General features: G+C 45.3%; 1 protein-coding gene across 2 annotated transcripts in view; it reads right to left on the minus strand.

Moving 5' to 3' along the window:
- VIPAS39 (VPS33B interacting protein, apical-basolateral polarity regulator, spe-39 homolog) overlaps positions 1-27,366 on the minus strand; it is a 122,714-nt gene that overhangs the window by 36,222 nt on the left and 59,126 nt on the right. For both annotated transcript variants that reach the window (XM_029597662.1, XM_029597661.1), the window contains exons 12-14: positions 24,276-24,352; positions 10,854-10,929; positions 7,892-8,026 (exon numbers count right to left, since the gene is read on the minus strand). In XM_029597662.1, the coding sequence (XP_029453522.1) occupies positions 7,892-8,026; positions 10,854-10,929; positions 24,276-24,352 (288 nt within the window). The remainder of the gene's footprint in view (positions 1-7,891; positions 8,027-10,853; positions 10,930-24,275; positions 24,353-27,366) is intronic.

Consider the following 27,366-nt stretch of genomic DNA (forward strand, 5'->3'; position numbering starts at 1 on the left):
TATAGATTGTACCTCCCCCTCCATGTAGTGGTATATTCCTATGTATAGATCTTTCTTCCCCTTTTGTACAATGGTATATTTCCATGTATAGATTGTACCTCCCCCTCCATGTAGTGGTATATTCCTATGTATAGATCTTTCTTCCCCTTTGTACAGTGGTATATTCCCATGTATAGATTGTACCTCCCCCTCCATGTAGTGGTATATTCCTATGTATAGATCTTCTTCCCCTTTTGTACAGTGGTATATTTCCATGTATAGATTGTACCTCCCCCTCCATGTAGTGGTATATTCCTATGTATAGATCTTTCTTCCCCTTTTGTACAGTGGTATATTTCCATGTATAGATTGTACCTCCCCCTCCATGTAGTGGTATATTCCTATGTATAGATCTTTCTTCCCCTTTTGTACAGTGGTATATTTCCATGTATAGATTGTACCTCCCCCTCCATGTAGTGGTATATTCCTATGTATAGATCTTTCTTCCCCTTTTGTACAGTGGTATATTTCCATGTATAGATTGTACCTCCCCCTCCATGTAGTGGTATATTCCTATGTATAGATCTTTCTTCCCCTTTTGTACAGTGGTATATTTCCATGTATAGATTGTACCTCCCTCTCCATGCAGTGGTATATTCCTATGTATAGATCTTCCTTCCCCTTTTGTACAGTGGTATATTTCCATGTATAGATTGTACCTCCCCCTCCATGCAGTGGTATATTCCTATGTATAGATCTTTCTTCCCCTTTTGTACAATGGTATATTTCCATGTATAGATTGTACCTCCCCCTCCATGCAGTGGCATATTCTGGAGTACAGATGCACAGATTTTACCTTCCACTCTGTGAGTGGTATATTTCAGGGTATACTCCCATGCACAGATCTTACCTCCCCCTCCATGCGGTGGTATATTCTGAGATATATTCCCACGTACCGCCCCTTTTGTATAATGGTGTATTCCTTTCTCATCCTGGTTTATTTAGGCCTTTGAGCAGATGGAGGAAGATCACATGACTTTTTCTGACACATCACTATTCACAGGTGGTGCAGGACACAACACCAGCATTCTCCTCCTCCAGCAGATGGTTGACTTACCAGTACTGCAGCAAGATTTCCCATAACGGTCTTTATCTATATTTTGAGTTAAAATAGCTCAAATAAGAAGTGCAGCTTTTTGTGCAACTTATTTAGCTGTCTGCGGGCCCAGCACCTCTCTGATTCAGAGTTTGAGAGCCCCAATGCGGACAGCTTCCTGTCTCATTGAGGGTGTTGGTAGAGCTCGAAGGGGAATCTATATTAAGGATATATTAAGGATATTAAGGATTTAAAAGAAAAGGATCTTCTAAATAAATAAAAGAAAAAAAAAAAAAAAAAGAAAAGGATCTTCTAAAGTTACTGTCTCCCCCTCTATTCCCTCTTTACATTTTTCTCTGTCAAAATAAAAGTTTTTCCCCTCCCAAGAGCAGAGGTAAGCTAACGAAAGTGAATTCTGATGGGCAGCTGTTAGGTTTGGATGGCTGCGGGATAAGCCAGTGACAGGCCACACTCACCTCAGGATGCCACAAAATTCACAAGCGGCAAAGGTGCCGCAGATGCCATCTTGCCTTACCACTGGGTGTTGCTCCTAAAGCACATGTGCACCACCGATCCCCAGTTACAGGCTCCGTGGTGGGAACTGAAGCCTGCGCCAGGAAGAGACATCAGCGCGGCAGGGTATTCAATCCCAGCTGCGCTCTACGCCAATGCCTAGAACAGTGCGTGTTGCTCCTGTGTTCCAGCCTTGCCTTGCCTAGCTTGCCTCATCCAGCCCGTCTCATCCAGACTTGAATTGTCCAACTCATCATCATCCACTCTTTGGCCTGAACTCCTGTTACTGACTTTTTGCATTGGACCTGACCTTGCCTTGTCTGCTGCCTGCCCTCACCTCTGCCCTGTCTCTGGTATTTGCTGTCTGCTACCTGCCCCGACCTCTGGCCCGCCTCCAGTATATCCTGTCTGCTGCAAACTCTAACCCCCACCTGTTTTTGGACTCGTCTGCCAGACCTCCCCTGGGTCCCATCTAAGCCCTGCTGGCCGCCAGAACTTAAGGGCTCAAACTGCAGGGAAGTCAGCTGGTATAGATGAAGGTCCAGTCTGTCCTGCTGCAGGGGGCGTCCACCAGCTGTCTGCGTGGGCCTTGTGGGTCAACACCACAGCTCTAAGGGCTCAGAGATACCATGCTCGGCAGACCTGACCAGGGCTTCTGCCATCTTGGGCCTAGCGCTTCAGCTGAAGCACCAGCAGGATCAGTTGAACACCATGGCAAAGCTCTAAAGTTTGGATGCAAATGCAGAGGTACTATGACCTCCTGCACCTGCTCCAGCTTCTCCTGTGCAGCCTGTCTCTACTGTGATTCACCTACTGCCACCTCCACGCTATGATGGCGACCTCAAGAAGTGCAAAGGTTTCTTGAGGACTATTTTTGAAAGCTATTTCGCCGGATAAGTTAGGTTCGGTCCAGGGGCGTAACTGGGAGGAGTTGAGCTAGCCAGCTAATTGAACTGGCTATCTCCAATATTCACAATTAGCCGGATATCTCAGCCGGCTAGTCTGATCGAGACAAAGAGTGGTCCTAAAGTTAGCTGGCTAACTAATGTAGATAGGTGGCTATATTCAATAGTGTGGCTGCACTGTACAATATGCCTCCAAAGTTAGCTGGATAAGTTTATTTGGCTAACTTTGCTATCTGGACTGAGTCTGAATATAGACCTCCTTAAATCAATGCCGGATGCAATTCAAGCTACAGGCAGCTCTCTTCCCCTCCGAAAGGGTCATCATGTATATTCTGGCTCTCTACTAGGGGGCTCTACCTTGGTCTGGGCCTCCTCTCTTTGGGAAAGAGATGATCCGCTCCCGAGTGATCTGGATTCCTTCCTATGAGAATTTCGACTCATCTTTGACAAGTCTAGCCTTATTGCTTCATCGGCGACAGAGTTGTTCCAGAAAAGGACAAGGTTCCAGGTCCGTTGGTGATTATGCAATTCATTTTCGCATGCTGGCAGCAGAGCTGCAATGGGGCGAAGACAGTTTAACTGTCATATTCAGACAAGGCCTGTCCGAACGCACCAAAGATGAGTTGATTGGTCTAGTCCAGGACAAATTCTGCGCTATTGTGGAGCGCGGAATTTGCACAGAATTTGGAGCAAATCCCATATTTGAGGTGGCCTCGGCATGTCATGGTGAAGAGGGTGGTGCAAGTCCCAGCATGCAGGCCCCGGTGAGTCTGTGTTTAGTGGTTGTGTGAGAGACTGAGAGGTCGTGTGCAGAGGTATGTGTCTGAGAGAGAGAGAGAGAGAGACACACACACACACTGTGTGAGGGGCAGTATCGAGAAAGGGGTCAAACTCTGAAGTGAAGATAGAGTGGAAGGGGAGAGATAGTGGAGAGTGGAGGAGTTGGGGCCTGAGAGGGCAAAGTAAAAGGAGACTGGTCAGGGGAGCAGGGAGAGAGGGTGGAAGAGACTCTCTTTCAGTGAACTTCTAGGGAAATTCTGCTCAAAATATTTTAAAAACTCTGCTTCTTTAACTAATAACTTTTTTCTGTATTACATTTTAAACGAATTACTTAAAGATTGTGTTATTTTGACCAATATAAAGTATGCAGAATTCCATGAGAAGTAGGCTGGTCTGGGCCTCCAGCTACTTTGGAGGGACTAATCAGCTTAGCCATTTGCTTGGACTCATTTTTCAGGAATGGGCACGAGAGGGTTCTTTTCCGACGCCCCATCCGCCTGGCTCCCAGCTTCCAGCACCAGTGTCCACTACTGGAGCTCTGGAACCTACGACCTATGCAGGTGACCACTTCAAGCTATCATCCGAGAAAAAGCAGAGGGGGAAGTGTGCCACCCAAGGGCACTTTGCAGCTCGTTGTTCAGTAAGCCAGGATCCAGGACCTAGGGCTGGTAGCAGAGGCCACCCTAGGTCAACCATGCTCATCAAATTCTGGTACTGGTCCATCTCAACTGGGAAGACTGATCACAGCCCAGGCCTTCCTGGACACAAGTGCCAGTGGTAATTTTACCAACGAGGCGCTGGTGCGCCAGTATGGTCTTCCCACACTCCTGCTGCAGGTTCTCCTCATGATATCCTCAGTCTGTGGGATGCCCTGCCTGGCTGAATCATAAACATAGAAACATAGAAACATAGAAATGACGGCAGAAGAAGACCAAATGGCCCATCCAGTCTGCCCAGCAAGCTTCCCTCATTTCTTCTCTCATACTTATCTGTTTCTCTTAGCTCTTGGTTCTAATTCCCTTCCACCCCCACCATTAATGTAGAGAGCGGTGATGGAGCTGCATCCAAGTGAAATATCTAGCTTGAGTAGTTAGAGGTAGTAGGGGTAGTAACCGCCGCAATAAGCAAGCTACACCCATGCTTATTTGTTTTTACCCAGATTATGTTGTACAGCCCTTGTTGGTTGTTTATCTTCTCCCCTGCCGTTGAAGCAGGGAGCTATGCTGGATATGCGTGAGGTATCAGTTTTTTTCTTCTCCCCTGCCGTTGAAGCAGAGAGCTATGCTGGATATGCATTGAAAGTGAAGTATCAGGCACATTTGGTTTGGGGTAGTAACCGCCGTAACAAGCCAGCTACTCCCCGCTTTGTGAGTGTGAATCCTTTTTTCTTCTCCCCTGCCGTTTAAGCAGAGAGCTCTGCTGGATGTGTGAAGTAACAGTTTTTCTTTTCCCCTGCTGTTGAAGCAGAGAACTATGCTGGATATGCATTGAAGTGAAGTATAAGAATGGAGTGATCAAGCTAGTTGAAAGGCATCAGGAATAGAGGAAGGTGGAGGTAGTAATTTGGATATTTGGTTTGGGGTAGTAACCGCCGTAACAAGCCAGCTACTCCCGTCTTTGTGAGTGCAAATCCTTTTTTCCACATTTCCTCTTGCTGTTGAAGCTTAGAGTGATGTTGGAGTCACAGTAACCATGTGTATGTTTATTGAATAAGGGTATTGTCTCCAGGCAGTAGCCATCATTCTGGCGAGTCACCCACTCTTCATTGGCGGCCTCTTGACTTTATGGATCCACAGTGTTTATCCCACGCCCCTTTGAAGTCCTTCACAGTTCTGGTCTTCACCACTTCCTCCGGAAGGGCATTCCAGGCATCCACCACCCTCTCCGTGAAGAAATACTTCCTGACATTGGTTCTGAATCTTCCTCCCTGGAGCTTCAAATCGTGACCCCTGGTTCTGCTGATTTTTTTCTTATGGTAAAGGTTTGTCGTTGCCTTTGGATCATTAAAACCTTTCAAGTATCTGAAAGTCTGTATCATATCACCTCTGCTCCTCCTTTCCTCCACTGCCCTGCTCTCAATGCAGATCAGCCTTTGTGTGTTACCCAAGGCTATCAACTATGTCATCCTGGGCCTACTCTGGCTCCTATAGCATCAGGCTAATATTTATTGGGGAACCCTGAAGATCACTAGGAACAGTGTCTGTCAAAGGTCCTGCCAGTAGTCTCTATAGATCTTGTGACTACACCGGAACTCCCTGGCCTGCCACCGCAATATGCCACCTATGTGGGGATGCCGTCATTAAGCAACAGGCTAAAACCCTTCCCCCCCAACGCTTCTACAACTGCCCCATCGATTCGCTCCTAGGGAAGGGTCCTCCCACGGGGAGGGTCTACCCTCTCTCTGCACCAGAAACAGAGGAAATGTCAAAATATATCAAGAAGAACCTTGAAAGGGGGTTCACTTTTCCATCTTCATTGCCCGCTGGGGCCAGCTTCGTTTGTTGGTAAAAAAAAAAAAAAAGAGATGGTTCGCTAAGCCCTTGCATTGATTACAGTGGGCTCAATGTAATTACCAAGAAGACAGTTGTTCTTCAATGCCTACGTCAGAAAGTCCTTCAGTGGGCCAACAACTCTCATTTGGCATGTGGCATGTCACGCAGGCATCACCAGAACCCTGGCGTTAATCTTTCAACACTATTGGTGGTCTCAGAGGAAGGTTGATGTGAAGCGGTATAGAGAATCCTGCCCCACATGTGCCATGAACAAGAGCTCTCCAGCCCGACCCATAGGGGCTGTTAAACCCACTGCCAGCTCCCCCCAGGAAGCCTGGACACATTTGGCCACTGTCTTTGTCATGGACCTTCCCCTCTCAAGTGGCACCACCACTATACAGGGAATGTCAAGTGGCACCACCACTATACAGGGAATGGTGGATCGTTTTTCGAAGATGGGACCGACCTAAGCCCTGCCAGAACCCAAGGGCTCAACTTGCAGGGGACATGGCTGGTATAGGTGAAGCTCCAGTCTGTTTCGCCGCAAGGCAGGCCGCCAGCTGTTGGCATGCGCCTAGTAGGTTCACCCACTAAGCTGCACCAACCACGCCACTGTACTAAGGGCTCACAGATACCATGGTCATTACAACAGCGGCTACATATTAACTTTTCCCGACTCCATCTGCTATCAGGGGAGCACATAACCCATTGGGGTCCTGAGTCCATCTGGCTACACGCTAGGAAAAGACCGTCTTTCTGGTTGCAGTCTTGTCAGCAAGCGTATTTCAGACATTCAGGCACTATCCAATAGGAATCCATTTTTAAACTTTACTCAATGCCTTCATTTTTATTGAAAGTGATATCAGATTTTCATTTACACCAGTCTATAAAACTCTACCAGATTTTTCAAAGGAGGAATGTGAAGGGAAAAATAAGTGACTGAGGTATCTGGATGTACGAAGTACCCATAATCAAATATTTACAATTTACAAATTCATTGTGTTTCATTTTGAGGACCATGTAAAGGTGAAATCAGGATCAAAAGCAACCTTAGTGAGGTGGATTAAGAAAACGATATCTTGAGCATCAGAATCAGAAATTAACCGAGTCCATTTCAAAGGAGCTGTCTTCCTCTTGGGCAGAAGTGGTGGCTGTACATCCTGTAGACATTTGTAAAGCTGTAATATGGTCTTCTTTACATTCTTTTACAAAACACATTATATTGGGTGTTCTCGCGAAAGACGCTGCTGCTTTTGGAGCAAGATTTCTCAGTGCAGGTTTAACATCATCCCACCCAGAATAATTGGGCTTTGGTACTTCCCAATCATTCTGGACTGGGGTAGCAGGATGAGAAAGGAAGGAGAAACTTACAGTTACGTGATCATTTCTTTTCCTTTGTTCCTGCTACACAAGTCTTTAACCCACTCAGGAAGGTAAACATTTATTGATTGCAGATTTTTGTGAGTTATCTAGCATATAAATAAAAAAGAAACAAACCCACAATTGCTTTGGCATTACTAAAGTTTATTCTTGAAACTTTAAAGATATTAATCTTCTAAAGTTTTCTAGTTACTTCTGAAAAAATCTTTAATTACAATGTTTAATATAAGGTTAATGTTTAGGAGGCCTATATTAAAAATGCTACTTAGCCAGATAAATCACTTATCCGGTTAAAGAGATAGCCAGATAGATAGTCAATGGGCAGGGACTGAGTGGATCGGGATGGCACTACTTAGACAGTTAACTGCCAATATTCAGACGTAGCCGGTTAAGTACAGACTTATACTCGGACATCCAGCAGCATAGCTGCGCGGCTGAATATCCCATTTAAGTTAAACGGGTAAGTTTTACCTGGTTAACTTAAATAAAAAACATTTAATTTTAAATATTGGGATCTTAAAGTTTAATAAACTGCTCAATAGTGATGATATCACAGATAAAGTCATGTGATCTGCCTCTATCTGCTTGAGGGGGACATAAACCCAAATGATCTGGATTGGTGTTGCAGGACTAAAGGAAAGGAAGTGATCAGTTAAGTAAAAATTTCTCCTTCCCATGTATAGAGATTGTACCTATCCCCCATGCAGTGGTATACCCTGGGATATATTCCCATGCACAGCTCTTACCTCCCCCTCCGTGTAGTGATATATACAGGAGTAGAATAGGGTGGTCACAAGAGGCATAAAAAGGATGGAGGCTTTCCTTGGATGCTTCCGGAATATCTCTTCCTGCCCTGAGGCTTCTACGTGCTTATCATTGGCCTGCAAATAAGCGCAAGGGAGAATTAACCAACATTTCCAGGATTTACATTGTTTCAGAAATACAACAAAACTATAAAAAAAAAAAAAAAGAAGGAAGTCAAGTAACCGAGAAGACAGATGAGAGGGAATAGGAGAAGCAGACTTCTGCTGGTTTATGAAAGGGTTTTTGCTGAAGCAGGTGTAACCCCTAGAGACCCACCAGCGCCCAGGGAGGGTAAATGCAGGGTTGCCTGCCGTATGCTGGGACCCGACAGCAAGGTTTGCCTCAGTCCGTTTACAAAGCCCCCAGCTAACCCAAGAAAGGGTGAGGCACAGCAGCTCCTCGGAGGTAAATCCAGCAACTGGGGGGGGGTCCTATAGGAGTGCGGCTTTATCAAAGGCATACTAGCGAGGAGGGCTGAAAGAGGGCCGCAGGCTACAGCGTCTGTCTGTCTCAACCTTACTGCTGAAAGTCCTTTACTGTTTGCCATGCCAGGTCCGTTCTTCATATAAAGAAACTGGAGAAAGCATAACTCTCAGATCGCAGAGCGTGACGCTGCATACAAACATCTTTCCCTAGGATCTTCCTGTGAGGTTCTGCCACCCTCAGGCATGCGCAGAAAACTGACTCACGCTCTCTCACTGGAAGAGACAGGAAAGCAAGACTTCCACACCACCAGAGGCATCTCCAGGCAGGAAATTTGGGGTAGCAAGCCAAAATGACATTTATACACATCCGGCCCTCTCCCCCCCGCTAAATAGGCTATAAAAGATCCAATAAGAAAAAGGCCCAAGATCTTTCTGTGAAATTAAAAAAAAAGCCCAGCCAGTTTCAATCTCCAAGTAAAACTGCCATTATAATTATTTGAAAGCCTCATTCAGCAAATTCTTCTCCGTGATATGCGAGTGAAGTCCAAAGTCTATGCAAGAAGAGACAGAATCTCAACCTAAATCCTGCACCTCCAGTTCTGCAACACAACCTGCATCCACAAAAGTCCTCCAACAACAGACCTAAGATGCTGACCCTTCACTATAGCCCCCAAAAATCATCCTTTCCAATTCTGTTGTCACCTCAGTAACAGCAACAATACAAGCACCTTTACAAAACTAATAAAAAGTAACTTAGAATCCATATAGCAATCCTGTCATACAGCATCAGCACTAACGCCAAGGACTCAAACAGTAACACTGGAAATATTACACCAGGCCCTAAAACCCCAATATACCTCCTATCAAGAAAATAGAACAAGCCAGGCTGCTATACATCCCTTCACAGTACACGCTAGCAGAATACCTCACACCTCAGTCAGACTTGCAGAACATAGAAAGACCCTAACCAAATACATAAAGTATAAATAGAAATGTGCAGGCAAAAACTGAACTGGCACTATTTTTCCGTTGTATGCAGTGCAACAAAGGAAAAACAGAATCACCACCATCTGTCATAAAACAATAGAATCAAGAAATATAAAACCACCATACCAATAAAAAGAATATTTCAAAACTTCTGACAAACAGAATATCCAATAATTAAAATCTCATATTAAAATTTTTAAAAGTTTATCAAACACCAATAAAACATTTCAAAACAGAAGACATATCAAATAAAGTGCAATAATAAAAAATGAATAGCGATAAAAGAAATCCTCCATATCCCAAACCTGGGAACTTGACTTCCAGTCACCCTGAGACTGATCTGGATTAGTGAGGGAGAAGAAGGGGGAGGCTGCACACATTTTATCCTCTCTCTCCCATATACATTCTTAACACACATCCATTCTCGCTCTCAAACACACATGCTCACTCATTCTCACTCTCACACACACACACAAACACCTTCCCGCTCTCACACACACATGCTCACTCATTCTCACTCTCCCTCGTGCACAGACTCTCACTCTCACACACACACACAAACACCTTCCCGCTCTCACACACACACACTTGGGTGTCTCCAGACTCCAGCTCTTCTTTGCAGTTTGTCAGTAGCCCCAAGCCCTTCTCTTCAGCTGTGTGGCAGGTTGGGAATTGTCACGTGACCCCACAGTCTTCTCTACATCCTGCCAGTGGGATGAGGTCCACCAGGCAGGCTTCCTGGGGGGATGTCTCACAGCCACAGACATGCGTGCGTGCTCACAATCACTCACTCGCACAGGTTCATGACCTCTCCCCTCTCGTTTGGGCCTCTCCTTCAGCTGCCAGGGGTGTGGAGTCTGCTGGCAGCTGTGCCTCTCTTCTTTGGCCACCACAGGATGGGCTCCGCGACAGTCTGCTGGGTCTTGCTCTGTTTTCAGTCACCAGTGGGAAGAGGTCGGCTAGCAGCTGCTAGATTATGGGTCCTTTTCTGTTTGGGGTGCCCATGATTGCGATGTGCACTGTGGGTGGCAGTAGGAGCTGCATTTAAGTAATTATCTCCTGGTGCTATGGGGCCCGTCTCATGGTAAGAACTGCGAGATTGGCCCTGTAGCAGCAAGAGATGACATTTGCTTAAATATGATTTCTGCTGTTGGCTGGAAGGGGGGAGGGAAGGGGTAGCAAGCCATATTTTTGGGGTGGCACTTGCCACACTGTAGTGATGCCTACGCACACTATACTCAGTGGAGCACAGAGCTGTCTGCTTGAAGCTACTGAGAAAGCAAGAGACTGGAGCACTTCAGCTCCTGGACATAACATATCCCAGTCCATATAAAATCCGATGCAGCCACAGATATGCAACGCTCCTCCATAACCAAGCCCTCAGGGTGGGAGGGGAGATTACAGGCACGATAGACCCAATTTATAACTCCTTACACATGCTCAGACAGAGAGATGAGGTGGGGAGGGAGCAATAGGCAGAGCTCGACATTACCTCTATGATAATCTGTCGCTCCAATAACGTGTAATGATCCTGAACATGAACAGCATCATCTGCTGAATAGGGCAACCTGCCATAGCACAAAGAAAGAGCACCGGTCAGTATCCCACCGCAATCACAGAAGGTGTAGTATGTAACCATCAAAAGGATACGTGTGGAAGGGTTAAACCAGCCCTGGTAACCGCTTTATTTATAAAGATTGAAGAGGCGTCAGCATAAAGCCCAAAATTTGACAAGGGCCATGTTTCATAGGAGCTGCGTCAGGAGGGAACCAAATAACATAATGAAATACAAAACATCAATAAGAAATCAAAAATGGAGAAAAGAGCATCTGAAATACACAAGGGTAGGATGTATCCAAACGGCTTAGCCAAAGTATCATTTCAAATCTAGCAGAAGAAAAAACTACTTATGTGTAATACATTATATTGTAAAGACGCCAAAGAAATAATTACAGGAAAAAAAACCAAAAAAAAACACATCACAGTTTATCAACTGCAGTGACTGCTGCCAGATAGTGAACAGCGTCAAGCCAGATGCTTCCGGTGTGGTGTGCAACAGAATACAAAGAATGATGTAACAGGCTCAGAAACAGAAAGCAAAAAACAGAAATTGGCAATTTAGCAACCACAAGTAATTATAATTAAAAAAAAATATATCATGGCTGGCAGAAAAGTTAAGTCTGACTCACCATTCAAACCGGGCATGCACTGCTAATATGGAAATAAACTTGCTTCAGGCAACGAATGTGCAATCTATCTGAGTAAAGAGAAGAGATAGTAAACAGCATCAAAACAGACGCCGGACGAGGGGTTTATCAGATTACAAAGAATGACAGGGTAGATTCAAATCAATAAACAAAGGACAAGAGATTTAGCAGGCATGCACTGCTGAGCTGAAAGGGGCAGAAAAGGTTTGCAGAGAAGTGGTTATAGCGAGTATGCTTAAAGGCTGGAAACGGCACGAACAGATCACGTAGTAACAGTTGTCAACCAAAGAAGAAGGGCCCCTACACGGACGTCAGAGGGAAATCCTTCAGAGGAAAGTCGAGTGATAGAAACTGTCATTCAGAGGGTCATTCAGATGAACTGAACCAAATCACTGTGAACCGGGACGATGTAGTAGGCCAGATTGACAAACTAAAGAGTAGCAAATCACCTGGATCAGATGGTATGCATCCTAGGGTACTGAAGGAACTCAAAAATGAAATTTCTGATCTATTAGTTAAAATTTATAATCTATCATTAAAATCATCCATTGTACCTGAAGACTGGAGGGTGGCCAATGTAACCCCAATATTTAAAAAGGGCTCCAGAGGCGATCCGGGTAACTATAGACCAGTGAGCCTGACTTCAGTGCCAGGAAAAATAGTGGAAACTATTCTAAAGATCAAAATCATAGAGCATATAGAAAGACATGATTTAATGGAACACATTCAACATGGATTTACCCAAGGGAAGTCTTGCCTAACAAATCTGCTTCATTTTTTTGAAGGGGTTAATAAACATGTGGATAAAGGTGAACTGGTAGATGTAGTGTATTTGGATTTTCAGAAGGCATTTGACAAAGTCCATCATGAGAGGCTTCTAAGAAAACTAAAAAGTCATGGGATAGGAGGCGATGTCCTTTCGTGATTACAAACTGGTTAAAAGACAGGAAACAGAGAGTAGGATTAAATGGTCAGTTTTCTCAGTGGAAAAGGGTAAACAGTGGAGTGCCTCAGGGATCTGTACTTGGACCGGTGCTTTTCAATATATATATATAAATGATTTGGAAAGGAATACGACGAGTGAGGTTATCAAATTTGCGGACGATAAAAATTATTCAGAGTAGCTAAATCACAAGCGGATTGTGATACATTACAGGAGGACCTTGCAAGACTGGAAGATTGGGCATCCAAATGGCAGATGAAATTTAGTGTAGACAAGTGCAAGGTGTTGCATATAGGGAAAAATAACCCTTGCTGTAGTTATACAATGTTAGGTTCCATATTAGGAGCTACCACCCAGGAAAAAGATCTAGGCATCATAGTGGATAATACTTTAAAATTGTTGGCTCAGTGCGCTGCAGCAGTCAAAAAAGCAAACAGAATGTTAGGAATTATTAGGAAGGGAATGGTTAATAAAACGGAAAATGTCATAATGCCTCTGGATCACTCCGTGGTGAGACCGCACCTTGAATTCGGTGTACAATTCTGGTCGCCGCATCTCAAAAAAGATATAATTTCGATGGAGAAGGTACAGAGAAGGGCAACCAAAATGATAAAGGGGATGGAACAGCTCCCCTATGAGGAAAGACTGAAGAGGTTAGGGCTGTTCAGCTTGGAGAAGAGACTGCTGAGGGGGGATATGATAGAGATCTTTAAGATCATGAGAGGTCTTGAGTGAGTAGATGTAAATCGGTTATTTACACTTTCGGATAATAGGACGACTAGGGGGCACTCCATGAAGTTAGCATGTGGCACATTTAAGACCAATTGGAGAAAATTATTTTTCACTCAACGCACAATAAAGCTCTGGAATTTGTTGCCAGAGGACATTAGTGCAGTTAGTGTAGCTGGGTTCAAAAAAGGCTTGGATAAGTTCTTGGAGGAGAAGTCCATTAATGGCTATTAATCAAGTTTACTAAGGGAATAGCCAGTAGCCACTGCTATTAATTGCATCAGTAGCATGGGATCTTCTTAGTGTTTGGGTAATTGCCAGGTTCTTATGGCCTGGATTGGCCTCTGTTATAAACAGGATGCTGGGCTTGATGGACCCTTGGTCTGACCCAGCATGGCAATTTCTTATGTTCTTATTACCCATATATTGTTGCGTCCGTCGGTCCTAGACGGCTTCGCCTCGTTTGCCTCACCTTGTTCACGGCTCCTCCCGCTTACCTTGGGAAAATGGCTACCGCCGCGTCTACAAGCCGCCCTCTCTGGCGTCCCCGGAACGGCTATGGTGCTGCCTCCCGCCATGCTCCTCCCAAGGGCCTACTAGGGTGAACGCGTGCGCACCACTCACGTCTTTATTCCATTGGCATTGGTGCGAATCTCGGGGGCATCCCCCTCTAGTGACATCACGCCATCCGGGTATATAGCCTGTATTCAATTGCTAGCTCACTGAGTTAGCAAAGACATGGATTCATCCTGTCTAAGCTACTCTGCCGCTTCCGTGCTGCCGCTGGAAGCTCTCTCTCCGCCCTTCGGGGTATTAACTAGCCTGGGTACCCGCTCCTTGGGGGCCCTCTGCTTTATTTCAGGTGCCTTACAGGGATCAGGTACTCGCTCCTCGAGGGCCTGCTCTCCCTGCCTAGGTGTCTGTACCATCTTCTTCAACCTGGTGGAATCGATTACCTACAGCTACCATCTAGTGAGTAATCTAACTCTCAGTCTGTCTCATCCACAGTACTGCCTTGCTGGGAAACCTACACCGGAATTCCCCTATACCAACGGGGTAAGAAGGGTCCCCTCTGCAGAGGGTCCCGAGACTGCTACATCCAGACTACCTCACTACTGCCATCACTAGTGGTATACCTCAGGCTGTATAATAAAAAATCTCATTCTGTGTTTGTGCGTCCTGAGTCTAGCCCAGTACTGCGGCTCCCCACAGTACCCAAGAATCCACCCAAACACCTCAAAACCATAACAACAGAAGGTACGAACGAACTACCAGGGCACAACAAGAAGCAATCTGATGCAACAGCAATGACCTTACAAAGGACTGTTTAAGGATGGACTCCATCCGCCTATTGTGCGCATCCTTTAAGGCCGCTCCTCTCTCCACCTGGATAGTTAACTTAGAGACGGCAGAGACCAGCACATCCACTTTAGGGAAATGCAACCATTCTCTCCCTGCCAGAACCAGAGGGTATAGAGCTTCTAACACTCGTCCACCTTTAAAACGTGCTTCTGGGGCATCCCATTCCAGGGCAATCAACTCCTGGATGGCTTCCAGTACTGGAAAGTAGCAAGAGGCTTTCTGTAGGGAAATCAGAATGGGATTCTTCTTTGGTTCTGTCACAGAGTCTGCCCCAGGAACTCCCAGGATCTTCAGGATCTGGGAAACCAGGGCCGGCAATTCGTCTCTATGGAAAAACTGTGTCCAATATGGTTCTAAACCAGGGGGGATTTCCCCATCTTCCAAGGAATCTGGATCCTCTTCTTCATCAATGCCGTCCAGGTCCCTGCCAGGGATACCCTTGTTGAGTCGAGGCGTGTCTTGAGGTATGCTGAAAGGACTGGGAGAGGGAGGGCATACCGGCTGAGGTTCTGCCCGGACAGGGGCAAGTGAGATAGCAGACTGTGTCTTTACGAAGGCTTGAAGGCCTTGAAAGAATTCCACCCAAGAGAAGGCAGGCGGGTCCATGCCTAGCCCAGGAGGTACTGGGGTAGGTGCCGCTAAATTTCCCTCTCCCATGAAAGAGGGTAACCCAGTCCCGGGGTTTCTCAGATCTGGGGTACTTCTGGTTAAGGCTGTGGCTGAATGGGTGGAGATGGGCTTAGCAGAGTCTGGGGAGGCCAACTCTCCCTGGGCTTCCTCACAGTGCTGACATAAGCGAGAATCCAGGTCAGACTGAAGCCCTAATATGACAAGCAGCACAGAGAGAAAGGCGCTTATGTTTCTTTGCTACCGGAGCCATTGGCGATGGTAACCGAGTGTTCAGATGGTTTGAGTTTAAAATTTCATGCACCCAGATTTCAGGGGTCTTCGCGGGCTGCAGCATGATGCACGCACAGCCTGCACACCTGGCTTTACTTGTATTCTGCACCTAGTAAATTGTGAGCATATGTACGCACGCGGCATTAAGTGCACAGCCTGTGCACGTACCGAAGCTCTATGGTGGGCAATACAGGCACAAAAAAGCGTGCAAGATGGCGCCACTAGGGCCTACCTATAAAAGATATAATGAACTGGTCATCTCCAAAAAACCCTTGATGTCCAAAAAGAAAACTATAGAAGAATGAAGAGGCCGAAAAACATAAATGTTGGTTGCATGAGTTTAGCCAGTCCAGCACCACACAGCTCGGGATTTCAGTGCCCTTCCACATTACAAAGGTATCATCAATGTACCACAGCCAGATTTTGATGAAGGGCCAAAAGGCTGAGGGATACAAGGTGCTGGTCTCATAATCAGTGACATATAGACAAGCGATATCGGGTGCAATAGTGGCCCCAATAGCTGGACCTTTAATCTGCTGCTATATAGTCCCAGTAAAGGAGAAAAAGTTCTGTGTTAATGCCAAACGAGAAAAGGTCCCTAGAAAAAGTATCAGAGGTTGTGGAATATTAGGGCAGGTGGAAAGTGCAGAGTGTACAATGGAGGTAACCTCATCTTGTGGAATATTGATATATAGAGATTCAAGATCCAGAGTCACCAGAAGAATCTGTGAGGTGAAGGATGCACATATGATCGGGTTAAGGGAACTACAAAATGGGATAAAGGTTCTGAGAGAGAACCTATACCTGAGACAATGGGTCTGTTGCGGTCCCGATTCCGGGGAGATTGGTGGGCCCTTGGACCACGGCGTGACTGCAGAGGAGCTCCGTGGAAGCGCCGAGACAGGCAAGACGAGTCCAAGCATGGGCGGACGGGCTGATCACCAAGAGCCCTGACCTCTGCCGAACCTGAGCGCATCGGGAGAGACCCAGCAACACAACGCTGGTCTCTGGGGTAGCCCTCCGGCCACTCAATAGCCAGAGAAAGGCTTCAAGTATTTTGGAGATGACACAAAATTGTTCAGAGTAGTTAAATCACAAGCAGATTGTGATAAATTGCAGGAAGACCTTGTGAGACTGGAAAATTGGGCATCCAAATGGCAGATGAAATTTAATGTGGATAAGTGCAAGGTGATGCATATAGGGAAAAATAACCCATGCTATAATTACACAATGTTGGGTTCCATATTAGGTGCTACAACCCAAGAAAGAAATCTAGGCGTCATAGTGGATAACACATTGAAATCGTCGGCTCAGTGTGCTGCGGCAGTCAAAAGAGCAAACAGAATGTTGGGAATTATTAGGAAGGGAATGGTGAATAAAACGGAAAATGTCATAATGCCTCTGTATCGCTCCATGGTGAGACCGCACCTTGAATACTGTGTACAATTCTGGTCGCCGCATCTCAAAAAAGATATAATTGCGATGGAGAAGGTACAGAGAAGGGCTACCAAAATGATAAGGGGAATGGAACAACTCTCCTATGAGGAAAGACTAAAGAGGTTAGGACTTTTCAGCTTGGAGAAGAGACGACTGAGGGGGGATATGATAGAGGTGTTTAAAATCATGAGAGGTCTAGAACGGGTAGATGTGAATCGGTTATTTACTCTTTCGGATAGTAGAAAGACTAGGGGGCACTCCATGAAGTTAGCATGGGGCACATTTAAAACTAATCGGAGAGAGGCAAACTAAGATGGCGGCATAACGGTTCAGCGGAACGCCAGCTCTCTCTAAAACTTTTCTGAAAAGCTTTCTTTGATCGATAATGCCCTCCAAGAGAAAGGGAAAGGTGAGGGTATTCCCTCCAGAGCCCTTACCTGGACCCAGCCAGCTCGACATCGTGCGTTTTCTGGCCCAAACAGTGAATTTGGAGGGAGCCGAGGAAGCCATTGCAAGCCCTGCTACAGGAGAGCGGAGTGCGTCGCCGGCAGAGACGTCCCTCAGCCCAGACCTCCGCGCACCTCCGGCTCAACGCGACCCCGTAGGAGCTGCTGCCCAGTCGCACTCGGATGACGTCTCCGGGGCGCCAGAGCTGGAGGGAGTGAGCTCCGGAACAGCGGAGGGAGAAGGACCGGTACGGATGCAAGCGGACCCCGAGGAAGTTGGAGAGGGGTCTGGTGCACCGGGAGAGCCCCTGGAGGTGGAGGGGGAGGCTCGAGATACCGAAGGAAACATCAATCTCTCGGGCACTGTTGGTGAGTCTGCGTCGGGAACATCGAGGCTGGGGGCTGTGACACTCGAGGCTATATGGGGACTTGGTGGCAGGCCAGGGACTCTCGTTAACCAGATTGGAAAAGAAAGTAGACTCCCTCAATTATAATATGCAACAGAAGATATTGGGGATTCAAGAACAAGGAACCACTTTGTCAAATAAGATAACTGAAATTGAAAATAAGCTTCAAACAAATGCTAAAGTCAGCTCTGTTATCATAAAGGAACAATTAACTTCTTCGAGACGCCTGGAGTCACTGGAAAATGGACTTAGAAAATTAAATGTGAGAATTCTAAATTTCCCCCATATTATGGGGGAAATGCCTTATACTACTCTAAAGAAATTTCTAACTGTGTGCCTAGGATTTTCTGAACAAAATATTCCCTCTATAAATTTTTGCAGATTTTTGACAAATAGGGCACCAGTTAGAAATGAGAATAATGTTGAAATACCACTAAATTTGACTGGGTTTTTAGAATCCTCAAATGTGGAAATAATCGATAGGAAAGTCCTTCTAGTGTCGTTTATTACAACACAAGACGTTATGAATGTAATGAGAAATTATTTTAGAAATTTCCCTGTGAATTTCTGTGATCAGGAAATTAGGCTATACCCTGATATGGCCCCGATTACTCAATACCGTAGGAAAGAGTTTTTATTATATAGACAAGATGTTATTTCATTAGGTTTTGTGTTTTCATTGCGGTATCCTTGTAAATGTCTACTAAAGAAAGGTGTTGAAACTTTTGTGTTCTTCCAAGTAGAACAGTTAAAGCAGTTTATTGAAGCCCATAGGCCAGTAACCTCCTCTCCAAATGTCTAGAGTTAGAAGGTCAAATTTGGTATTATCACTGTGAGTAAATTATGTTAAGCCTATTTCTGAAAAAGTTTTTTCCTTATGGGCTCCTGTTAATATATGTTTTGCCTCCCTGGGTGATGTCTTTTTTTTTAAGGGTAATCTGTAAATCCTTATTATATAGTTTGCAGTTGGAGTTTTTGAATAGAAATATTATATAAAAGATAAATATTCTTTCTAAAAACATTTAAGATTGTATGATTTAATAATACGTGATATTATGTAAGGCAACTTTATATGGAAGGATTTCAATAATGTAAAATTGAAAATTATAAATAAAAAAAAAAAACAACTAATCGGAGAAAGTTCTTTTTTACTCAACGCACAATTAAACTCTGGAATTTGTTGCCAGAGAATGTGGTTCGTGCAGTTAGTGTAGCTGTGTTTAAAAAAGGATTGGATAAGTTCTTGGAGGAGAAGTCCATTACCTGCTATGAAGTTCACTTAGGGGCGGATTTTCAGAGCCCTGCTCGCCTAAATCCGCCCAAAACCGGGCGGATTTAGGCGAGCAGGGCCCTGTGCGCCGGTGAGCATATTTTACATAGGCCTACCGGCGCGCGCAGAGCCCCGGGACTCGCGTAAGTCCCGGGGTTCTCCGAGGGGGGCGTGTCGGGGGCGTGTCGGGGGGGCGGGCCCAGTCGTCACGGCGTTTAGGGGGCGTGTCGGCAGCATTTTGGGGGCGGGTACGGGGGCGTGGCTACGGCCCGGGGCGGTCCGGGGGCGTGGCCGCGCCCTTCGTACCCGCCCCCAGGTCGCGTCCCGGCGCGCAACAGGCCCGCTGGCGCGCGGGGATTTACTTCTCCCTCTGGGAGGCGTAAATCCCCGGAGAAAGGTACGGGGGGGGTGTAGACAGGGCCGGGCGGGTGGGTTAGGTAGAGGAAGGGAGGGGAAGGTGAGGGGAGGGCGTTAGAGGATTCCCTCCAAGGCCGCTCCGATTTCAGAGCGCCTTGGAGGGAACGGGTGTAGGCTGCGCGGCTCGGCGCGCGCCGGCTATACAAAATCCATAGCCTTGCGCGCGCCGATCCAGGATTTTAGTGGATACGCGCGGCTCCGCGCGTATCCACTAAAATCCAGTGTACTTTTGCTTGCGCCTGGTGCGCCAGCAAAAGTACGCCTATTCGCGTTTTTTGAAAATCTACCCCTTAGAGAATAGCCACTGCCATTAGCAATGGTTACATGGAATAGACTTAGTATTTGGATACTTGCCAGGTTCTTGTAGCCTGGATTGGCCACTGTTGGAAACAGGATGCTGGGCTTGATGGACCCTTGGTCTGACCCAGTATGGCATTTTCTTATGTGCTTATGGACATCGCAAGAAAAAATCAGGATACAGTCTCTAACGAAGACAGTCTTTGCAACATAAGCAGTACGCTCAAGGTGTCAAACCCTGATGAAGGAATTAATTTCCAAAACGCTGCAGTGCAGGGCACCAGAGCTATTTTGACGTACATTGAGAAGAGAAGGTTGCGGATAATACATCACCTTGAAGTTAAGTGACTATTGATTACCAATAATTACCAAAAATCAAAAACACAAAAATAGCAGAAAAACTAGCAATACATCTCAAATAAGTGACCGATGATTATAAACCTCTGAGCCTCATTCCAGGTATGGTATAGCCATTACTGATTAACAACCCGAGGTATATGATGGTCACTTTGAGATACTATGTACACAGTCTATCTCTGAACAGATATCTCTAGAGTATGAACAGCACCATATGATTTTGTATATATTCATTTCTTGTATAGATTGGGTTTATTTGAAACGATTGCTCACTATCTGGCATCAGTCGCTGTAGTTGATAAACTGGGATGTCTTTTTTTCCCTGTAATCATTTCTTTGGCATCCTTACAGTACAGGGGTAGATTTTAAAAACATACGCGTGCACCCCCATGTGCACGCGCTACCTGGTGTGCGCATGGACGTGCGCATATTATAAAATCTAGGGAGGCGCGTGCAAGGGAGGTGTGAAAAATGCAATTTACACATAGCGAAGAGATCGGGCTTCACCCAGTTCCCTCCCAGTCCGCTCTAATTAAGGAGTGGACTGGGAGGGAACTTTCCTACCCTCCCTCTTCCCCTCTCCTCCCCGACCCCTTAAAATGCCCTACCTTTTTTTTGTTTTGTTTTAGAACTGGCGTAAGTTGTGCGCGCCAGCAGGCTGTCGGCATGCAATCCCCCGGCACAGCCGCCTCCAGCTCCGCCCTGCCCCTTTTCTTCGGCCTCCTTTAAAATGTGAGCGGGGCGTACAAGGCCCGGCCACGCACATAACCCCCCGTATTTTACGCACATGGAGGAATAAACATTTGGCCGATAATGTATTACATAGAAGTAGTTTTTTCTTCTGTTAGATTTGAAACGATGCTTGCATAATCTTTAAGTGTCCAGAGCATTTCCAAAGTTTGGCTAAGCCATTTGGATACATCCTACCTTGTGTATTTCAGATGCTCTTTTGTCCATTTTTGATTCCTTATTGATGTCTTGTATTTCATTATGTTATTTGGCTCCCTCCTGACGCAGCTCCTACGAAACACGGCCCATGTCAGGGGGCCTTCTTCCCTTGTCAAATTTTGGGCTTTATGCTGTCACCTCTTCAATCTTTTTAAATAAAGCGGTTACGAAGGCTTTAGGAACATTAATGATTTAATTCTTCCACACATTTTGTTGCACTATATCCTACTGTACCATCAAAACCACACTACAGTCCATTAAGAGAGTTACAGTCAATACCTCTGCACCTTACAGAAAGAGCTACAGTTGCATGCAAACGTTTCGGCACTCTGGTTAAAGTAAGTTTTAATGCTCGTTTCTGTGAATATGGCATGTGCAAAAGTTTGAACACCCTTCCAGCTAATTCATTACTACTTTTTATTTTAAACGTTCCTAATAAGGCTCAAATCAAAATGCTGATAGACTCATTAGGCCTTCAAATAGTTAGGTGAAGACAATTCCATGGTTTAATAAATACTCCGGCTTTGCTCTATTTTCAACCTAAGATGGTATCTCAACATTTGAAAATTAAGATATTTCATTCTTACAAAGCAAAGGAAGGCAAAAAAAAGTTCTCTAAATGCTTCCAGCTAGCAGTTTCAACTAACAGAAATATTATTAAGAAATGGAAGCTGCATGGAACTGTTGAGATCAGTGAAAGATCAGGAAGACCAAGAAAAATCTCCAATAGAACTTTCCAAAATCTGATCAGATCTGCAAAACAGACATCACAGATCACTGCAAACAATCTGCTGAAAAGTTTAGCTGCCACTAGAGCAGCTGTTCACAGGTCCATATAGGCTTGGTACAAGAGTATTTAGTGCCCTAGGCAAACCTTCAGTCATGCACTCCCTTCCCCTAACTTACCTATTGGCGGCAGCTCCAGCACAGCGCTCCCTCCTACTAGCGGGTAGCGGCTTCAGTGCAGTGCTCACTTCTTTGGTAGTATTGTCTCTGGCACTCGTGCTGGCATGATTTTGCTGTCCCCAAATCTTTGGTGCTCTAGGTGACTGACTAGTTTGCCTAATGGAAGCACCAGCCCTGGGTTATAGGACAGCATTGCTTACACAAAAATGATCTGTTCAGTAGAGATCTCAGAAGGAAACCTCTTCTACGACCTCATCATAAAAGTCATTGCTTAAAGAATGCAAAACAAAAATCTGATAAGCCTGAAACTTTTTGGAACAAAGGGCTTTGAACTGATTAAACGAAAACTGAACTGTTCAGTTGCAACCACACAAGATGCATTTAGAGAAAAGAAAAGGATGAAGCATTTAAAGAAAATAACATCTTGCCAACTACTAAGCAAGGGGCTGCATCTATTATGCTTTGAGGTTATGTCCCATCAATGGAAAAGGAAACACTGTGCAGGCCGAAGCCAATCTCCCACACTGAAGCTGAGATATTTCAGCAAGGCAACAGTCTGAAACACCCCAAAATCAAACAGAAATTACCGACAGGAATTACCTTCACAGTCCCCAGCCTTGAATATTATTGAAAATCTGTGGGGAGATGTAAATATACAGTGCATGCAGGGAGACCTAAGAACATTTCTGAGTTAGAAGAGACCTGCAAGGAAGAAGGGGAAAAATTCCAAATGCAAGAAGAGAAAGACCCTTAGCTGCTACAGGAAATGTTTGGAAGCTGTTAAAGTGCTGACGGAAAGGGTGCATAGACTTTTGCCTGTGCCATTTTCGCTGTTTCCTTATATCATATCTGTAAAAAACTGCAAATAAATGGTAATTATGCACTAAAATTTGCAGAAAGGTATTGTGTTTAGCTTTGTACCATGTTCACTTTGTTCACTTATAAATTCACTGAAACATACAATTTGACCAAGAGTCCCTAAACCTTTTCACACAACTGATGTCAGCACCCTATAGCCCCATGAAGAAAGATTCATCACTAGCATGATCACCCTACAGCCCCATTAAAAAAAAAGCGAAAACCAGCAGTTCTCCAGCTACAGTCAGCACCCAACAGAAAAAGCTACACTTAACATGTCTCCAACCAGCCTACAGTCCCATGAAGTACATATTTTACCACCATCACCAGGCTATAGCGTCATAAAGAGCTATGGTCAATATCTCTACCTTCACCCTACATCCCAATACAAAGAGTACACACAGCAACCTACAGACCCCAACCATCCTACAGTTCTATACTGTCAGCACGTTTCCAATCACACAGCAGCTCCCTAGAGAAACAGCTACAGTCAACACCATCTTGGCCTCTCTAGAGCACTATACAGAAACAGCTATAGTGGGCATCTCTGCAAATCCCTTCAATCCCATACACCTACAGTCAGCAACACTCCTACCACCCTACAGTCCCGTTTAAAGAAAGCTACAGTCAGCACCTACTGGCCCATGAAGAAAGAACTTCAGTCACCATCCTAACCACGCTAAAGCCCCAAAAAGAGCTACAGTCAATATCTCTACAACTACTCTCCAGCCCCATACAGAAGGTGTGAAGCTTTTGTTTTTCAGTCTTGGCCCCAAACTTTCTCTACGTTCCCTTCTTACATGTGGCTTCATAAAATTATAGAAAAGCAGGCCTGAAGGGGAACTCAAAATGTCATCTAGTATACCCCACTGCCTCCACTAAACTATGCCAGACACATACGCACTGAACCTGCTGTCGAACAGCTCTGCTGATGGAGACTCCACCCCCCAACAGAAGCTGCTCACAGCCGGTCCAATAGAGAACCAGAGGGGCAAAGTCTGCGATTACCGAGGACTTTCAGAGTGAACTCACGCACAAATGTTCACTTTGAAAATCCTTGGAGGAGTATGTGCACAATTACCTGGCACAAATTTACGCCTGCTCCAAGCAGGCCGAGCTTAAAAATCAAGAACCATGCATGCAAGTGCTTCCTTCCATCTCAATCCTGGCCTCCAGATGGAGCGCCCACAGGCCAGATGCATTTTCAAAAACTGCTCTAGGCGCTTAAATCTCTCTGAAAAGATTACTCAAATAATGGTGAAATAAATATTGAAATAAGCCCAACATTTCCCAATCATGGTGGCGAGGCCCCTCACTGCCCTAAGTCAAACCACAGCCTATAGACTCTCTTATCTCCTTCTCCTGCCCTGGGGAATCAGAGCAAAACCTTCTCCCGGAAATCTGTCGGCGTGTTCTCACCTCAGACTTACCCAATGCACTTGGCTTTTAAAAAGTCCCTCCTTTCCTCTGCATTAGGGATATTCAAGTGCTCTCTATATATGGAAAGCTGCAAGAATTGAAAACAGAGCTTTCTAAAAGTGATATTCTCCAGCAAGAGGCCAAACTGCAGCTGAATGTCCACATTACAAACATCCAATAATATGGACAAGTATCAGGGTTGTAAGAATGCATTTAGAACAATTCATCAAAATGTCTGTAACTAATGAACAGCTAATATCCCGCTAAGTTTTTCTTTTACATGAGCCTCCCAGTTTATTAAACATTTAGGGATAAGTTTACTTATTAAATGTTAACAACTTGTCTAAAGTTAATTAGACAGAAGAGTCAGCAGGTATTAAAGAGACTTAGGGGATGAAATTTTAAAAAAGAGATGCTCACGTTAAAAGACCCATGTATGCAGGTATCTGGGTTGAGTGCGAGCGACTCATTTTAAAACAGTCCAATTACATGTGTAAGCCACCAAAATTGTGGGGGGAAAGAGGGAGAATTAGGGTGTGTCGGGGGCATTCTGGGGCGCATCCAAGAGTTACGCGCATAAATCCGGATTTTAAATCCAGTGGCCGCAGTATCTCATTAGCCGCGCATGTTTACTTCTGCTCTCGATGATATGTAAGCCTGCAGAAATTTCTTTTTAGGACTAAAACAGGGTGATGGGTCAGGATAAACAGGGAGGAGTGCAGGCTGTAGAACCAGGGAGTCTGGATGATCTAGAGACAGACCGGGCAAACTGGTGCATTAATAGGTCAAACTGGGATTGTCTTTCAGGCATGCATATTTTAAAATTCCACTTACCTGCACGCGGGAAAGGCGACAAACTCCTAAGGGAGACACACGAACTATGTTTGCTCGTGTAGTTGCTTAAAATTAGGAGCACGATTTAAAATTCCTGCGTATGGGCACCTGCGCGCTTGTTTTAAAGTTGCTGTCTTAGAGGGTTGGTCTAGATGTCGGATCTCGTGGCTAGGGAGGGTGGGGACTCTCAGACTGTACTACTGTGTTTAGTTAAAAACCTCAAAAGTTTCATGCAGTTTATTTGGAATTTCCGAAGGCCTAAAACTAATAAATAAATAAAAATGTTGATTGGCAGAGGACTGGCAGTACCAGGTTTGTATACATATTATCAAGTTTTTCCAATGTCGGTCGCCAATGATTGTATTGGGCTCTCTAAGCAGAAACCATAAGGGCGGCTGAAGCATCATTTCCCCGCACAGAGATCCGGGCACCTGCACTTTGCTTAGCCAAGAACATGCGAGGGTTTTTTGTCTGATTAAGAATACCCAGACGCCTCTGCTGTACTAGCCTGTCAGAGGTGAATGAACTTTGAGAGACTTTCTGACTATCACAGATTCAAAGGATGCAGAAGATATGGGAAACTTGTAAGCTCTGCAAAGCCTATAATTACAGGCCAGGAAGGCATCAATGACAACATTTGCTTTACAATGCAGAGAAACTGAGTCTTGGATGCAAGCTTTTATCTTGCAGATGCTGGTTTCAATGACCTGAAACCAATGTGAAAAGGAGATCTTGTGAGGTGATAGTTTTGAATGAATCCTGGTGCCAAGAAGTGGAATCCAAGTCTAGCTCTATTCAAAACCCAGACTGCGAGTTGTTTACATAAACAACTTATCTCCTTTTTCCAAAGAGAGTAAATTCTTTGCTGGCATTAACACTAAAAATCTGAGATTCAGGCTCAGTGGGATGGCAGCTTAGGAGTTCATTTTCCCCACTTGGTGGATAACCCGATATTTCCCCCGGGGAAAGCAGCAAAAAAAGGAGTTGCAGAAACGTGGGCCAGACAGTAAAGACTGACTGGTCGAATTTAAAAGCCGGGAGATACGCATGTGACTTGGCCTCGCGTGCGCCGTGTGGATTTTAAAACCCACGCAGGTACGCGCATAAAAAACAGTGTTCTAAAAAGGGGCAGGGCGTGGGCTGGGACTGCACCATGAAGTCAGCACGTAAGTAGTTACGTGCACCGGGGTCCCCTACCACGTCCCTTTACTTTTGCTACAATAAAGATGAGACTAGTCAGCAGGGTTTTAAGGCTCGGGGCTAATAGGGTAAGAGGGAGGGAAAGTTAACTAGGAGGTTTACTGGGGTGAACTGGGAACAAACTTTAACAGATGCCTTTTTCATTGGTTCAAAACAAAGCCTCACACATCCCCCTCAAAACCAAATTAAGCTCCCAAGACAGTCATATCCTCTGCATGGTGATCGCAAAGATTTTGCTCCCCAAAGAAACTTAATCACATCTGGATGCGAGACCAGGGACGTTCCCTGCACTTTATCCCAAAGGCAGCCAAAAGTCGCCACCTGCCCCTGAAGGGAGCTAAAGGCCAAACCTTTAACAACCCCTTCTGTAGAAAGGTCAGTATGGGGAACATCGAAGCTTGAGTAGGTTACACGCCCTGTTCAGTACACCAGGCCTTGAACACACACCAAATCTGCTCATAAGCCAAGGAGGTGCATGGCCTTCTGGTCTGTTGCAAAGTGGTGATGATGTCCTCAGAATCATCTTTACCTATCAAAAGCCAAGCCGCAAGACAGATGTGAGTTACCTGATCTGAAAATATTGGACCCTGATGAAGTAGCCACAGCAGGTGTCCGAACCTTAACAGTCCATCCACTACCATTTTGACCAGGTCTGTGAACCAGGGACAAGGCCATTCCGGAGCCATCAGAATCACCTTGCCCAGCTGTTTCTGTATCCGCCATTGCACCTTGCCTACCAGCAGCCACGGAGGAAAGACAAGGAGAATTCCTGGAGACCACGATAGAACCAGAGCATCAATTCCTTCTGCCCTGTGCTCTCGCCTGTGACTGTAAAAACGAGGCGACTTAGTGTTTTGACACAACATCATTAAGTTTCCTTGCTAGCTTCTGTTCCTATGTTTAAAAATACAATCCTAGAGGCGCAGTCCATATGTATTCCACATATTTACTCTCCCTGTTTTAATGTAACTTCTCTTTTCCACTTATACGTTAATTGATTTTTCCCCTTGTTCTAATGTAAACCGGTACGATAAGACCTGGTCTTGAGTGTCGGTATAGTAAAAGAAG

Source organism: Rhinatrema bivittatum, chromosome 4 (assembly GCF_901001135.1).
Source record: "Rhinatrema bivittatum chromosome 4, aRhiBiv1.1, whole genome shotgun sequence".
In the NCBI taxonomy this organism is placed as follows: domain Eukaryota; kingdom Metazoa; phylum Chordata; class Amphibia; order Gymnophiona; family Rhinatrematidae; genus Rhinatrema; species Rhinatrema bivittatum.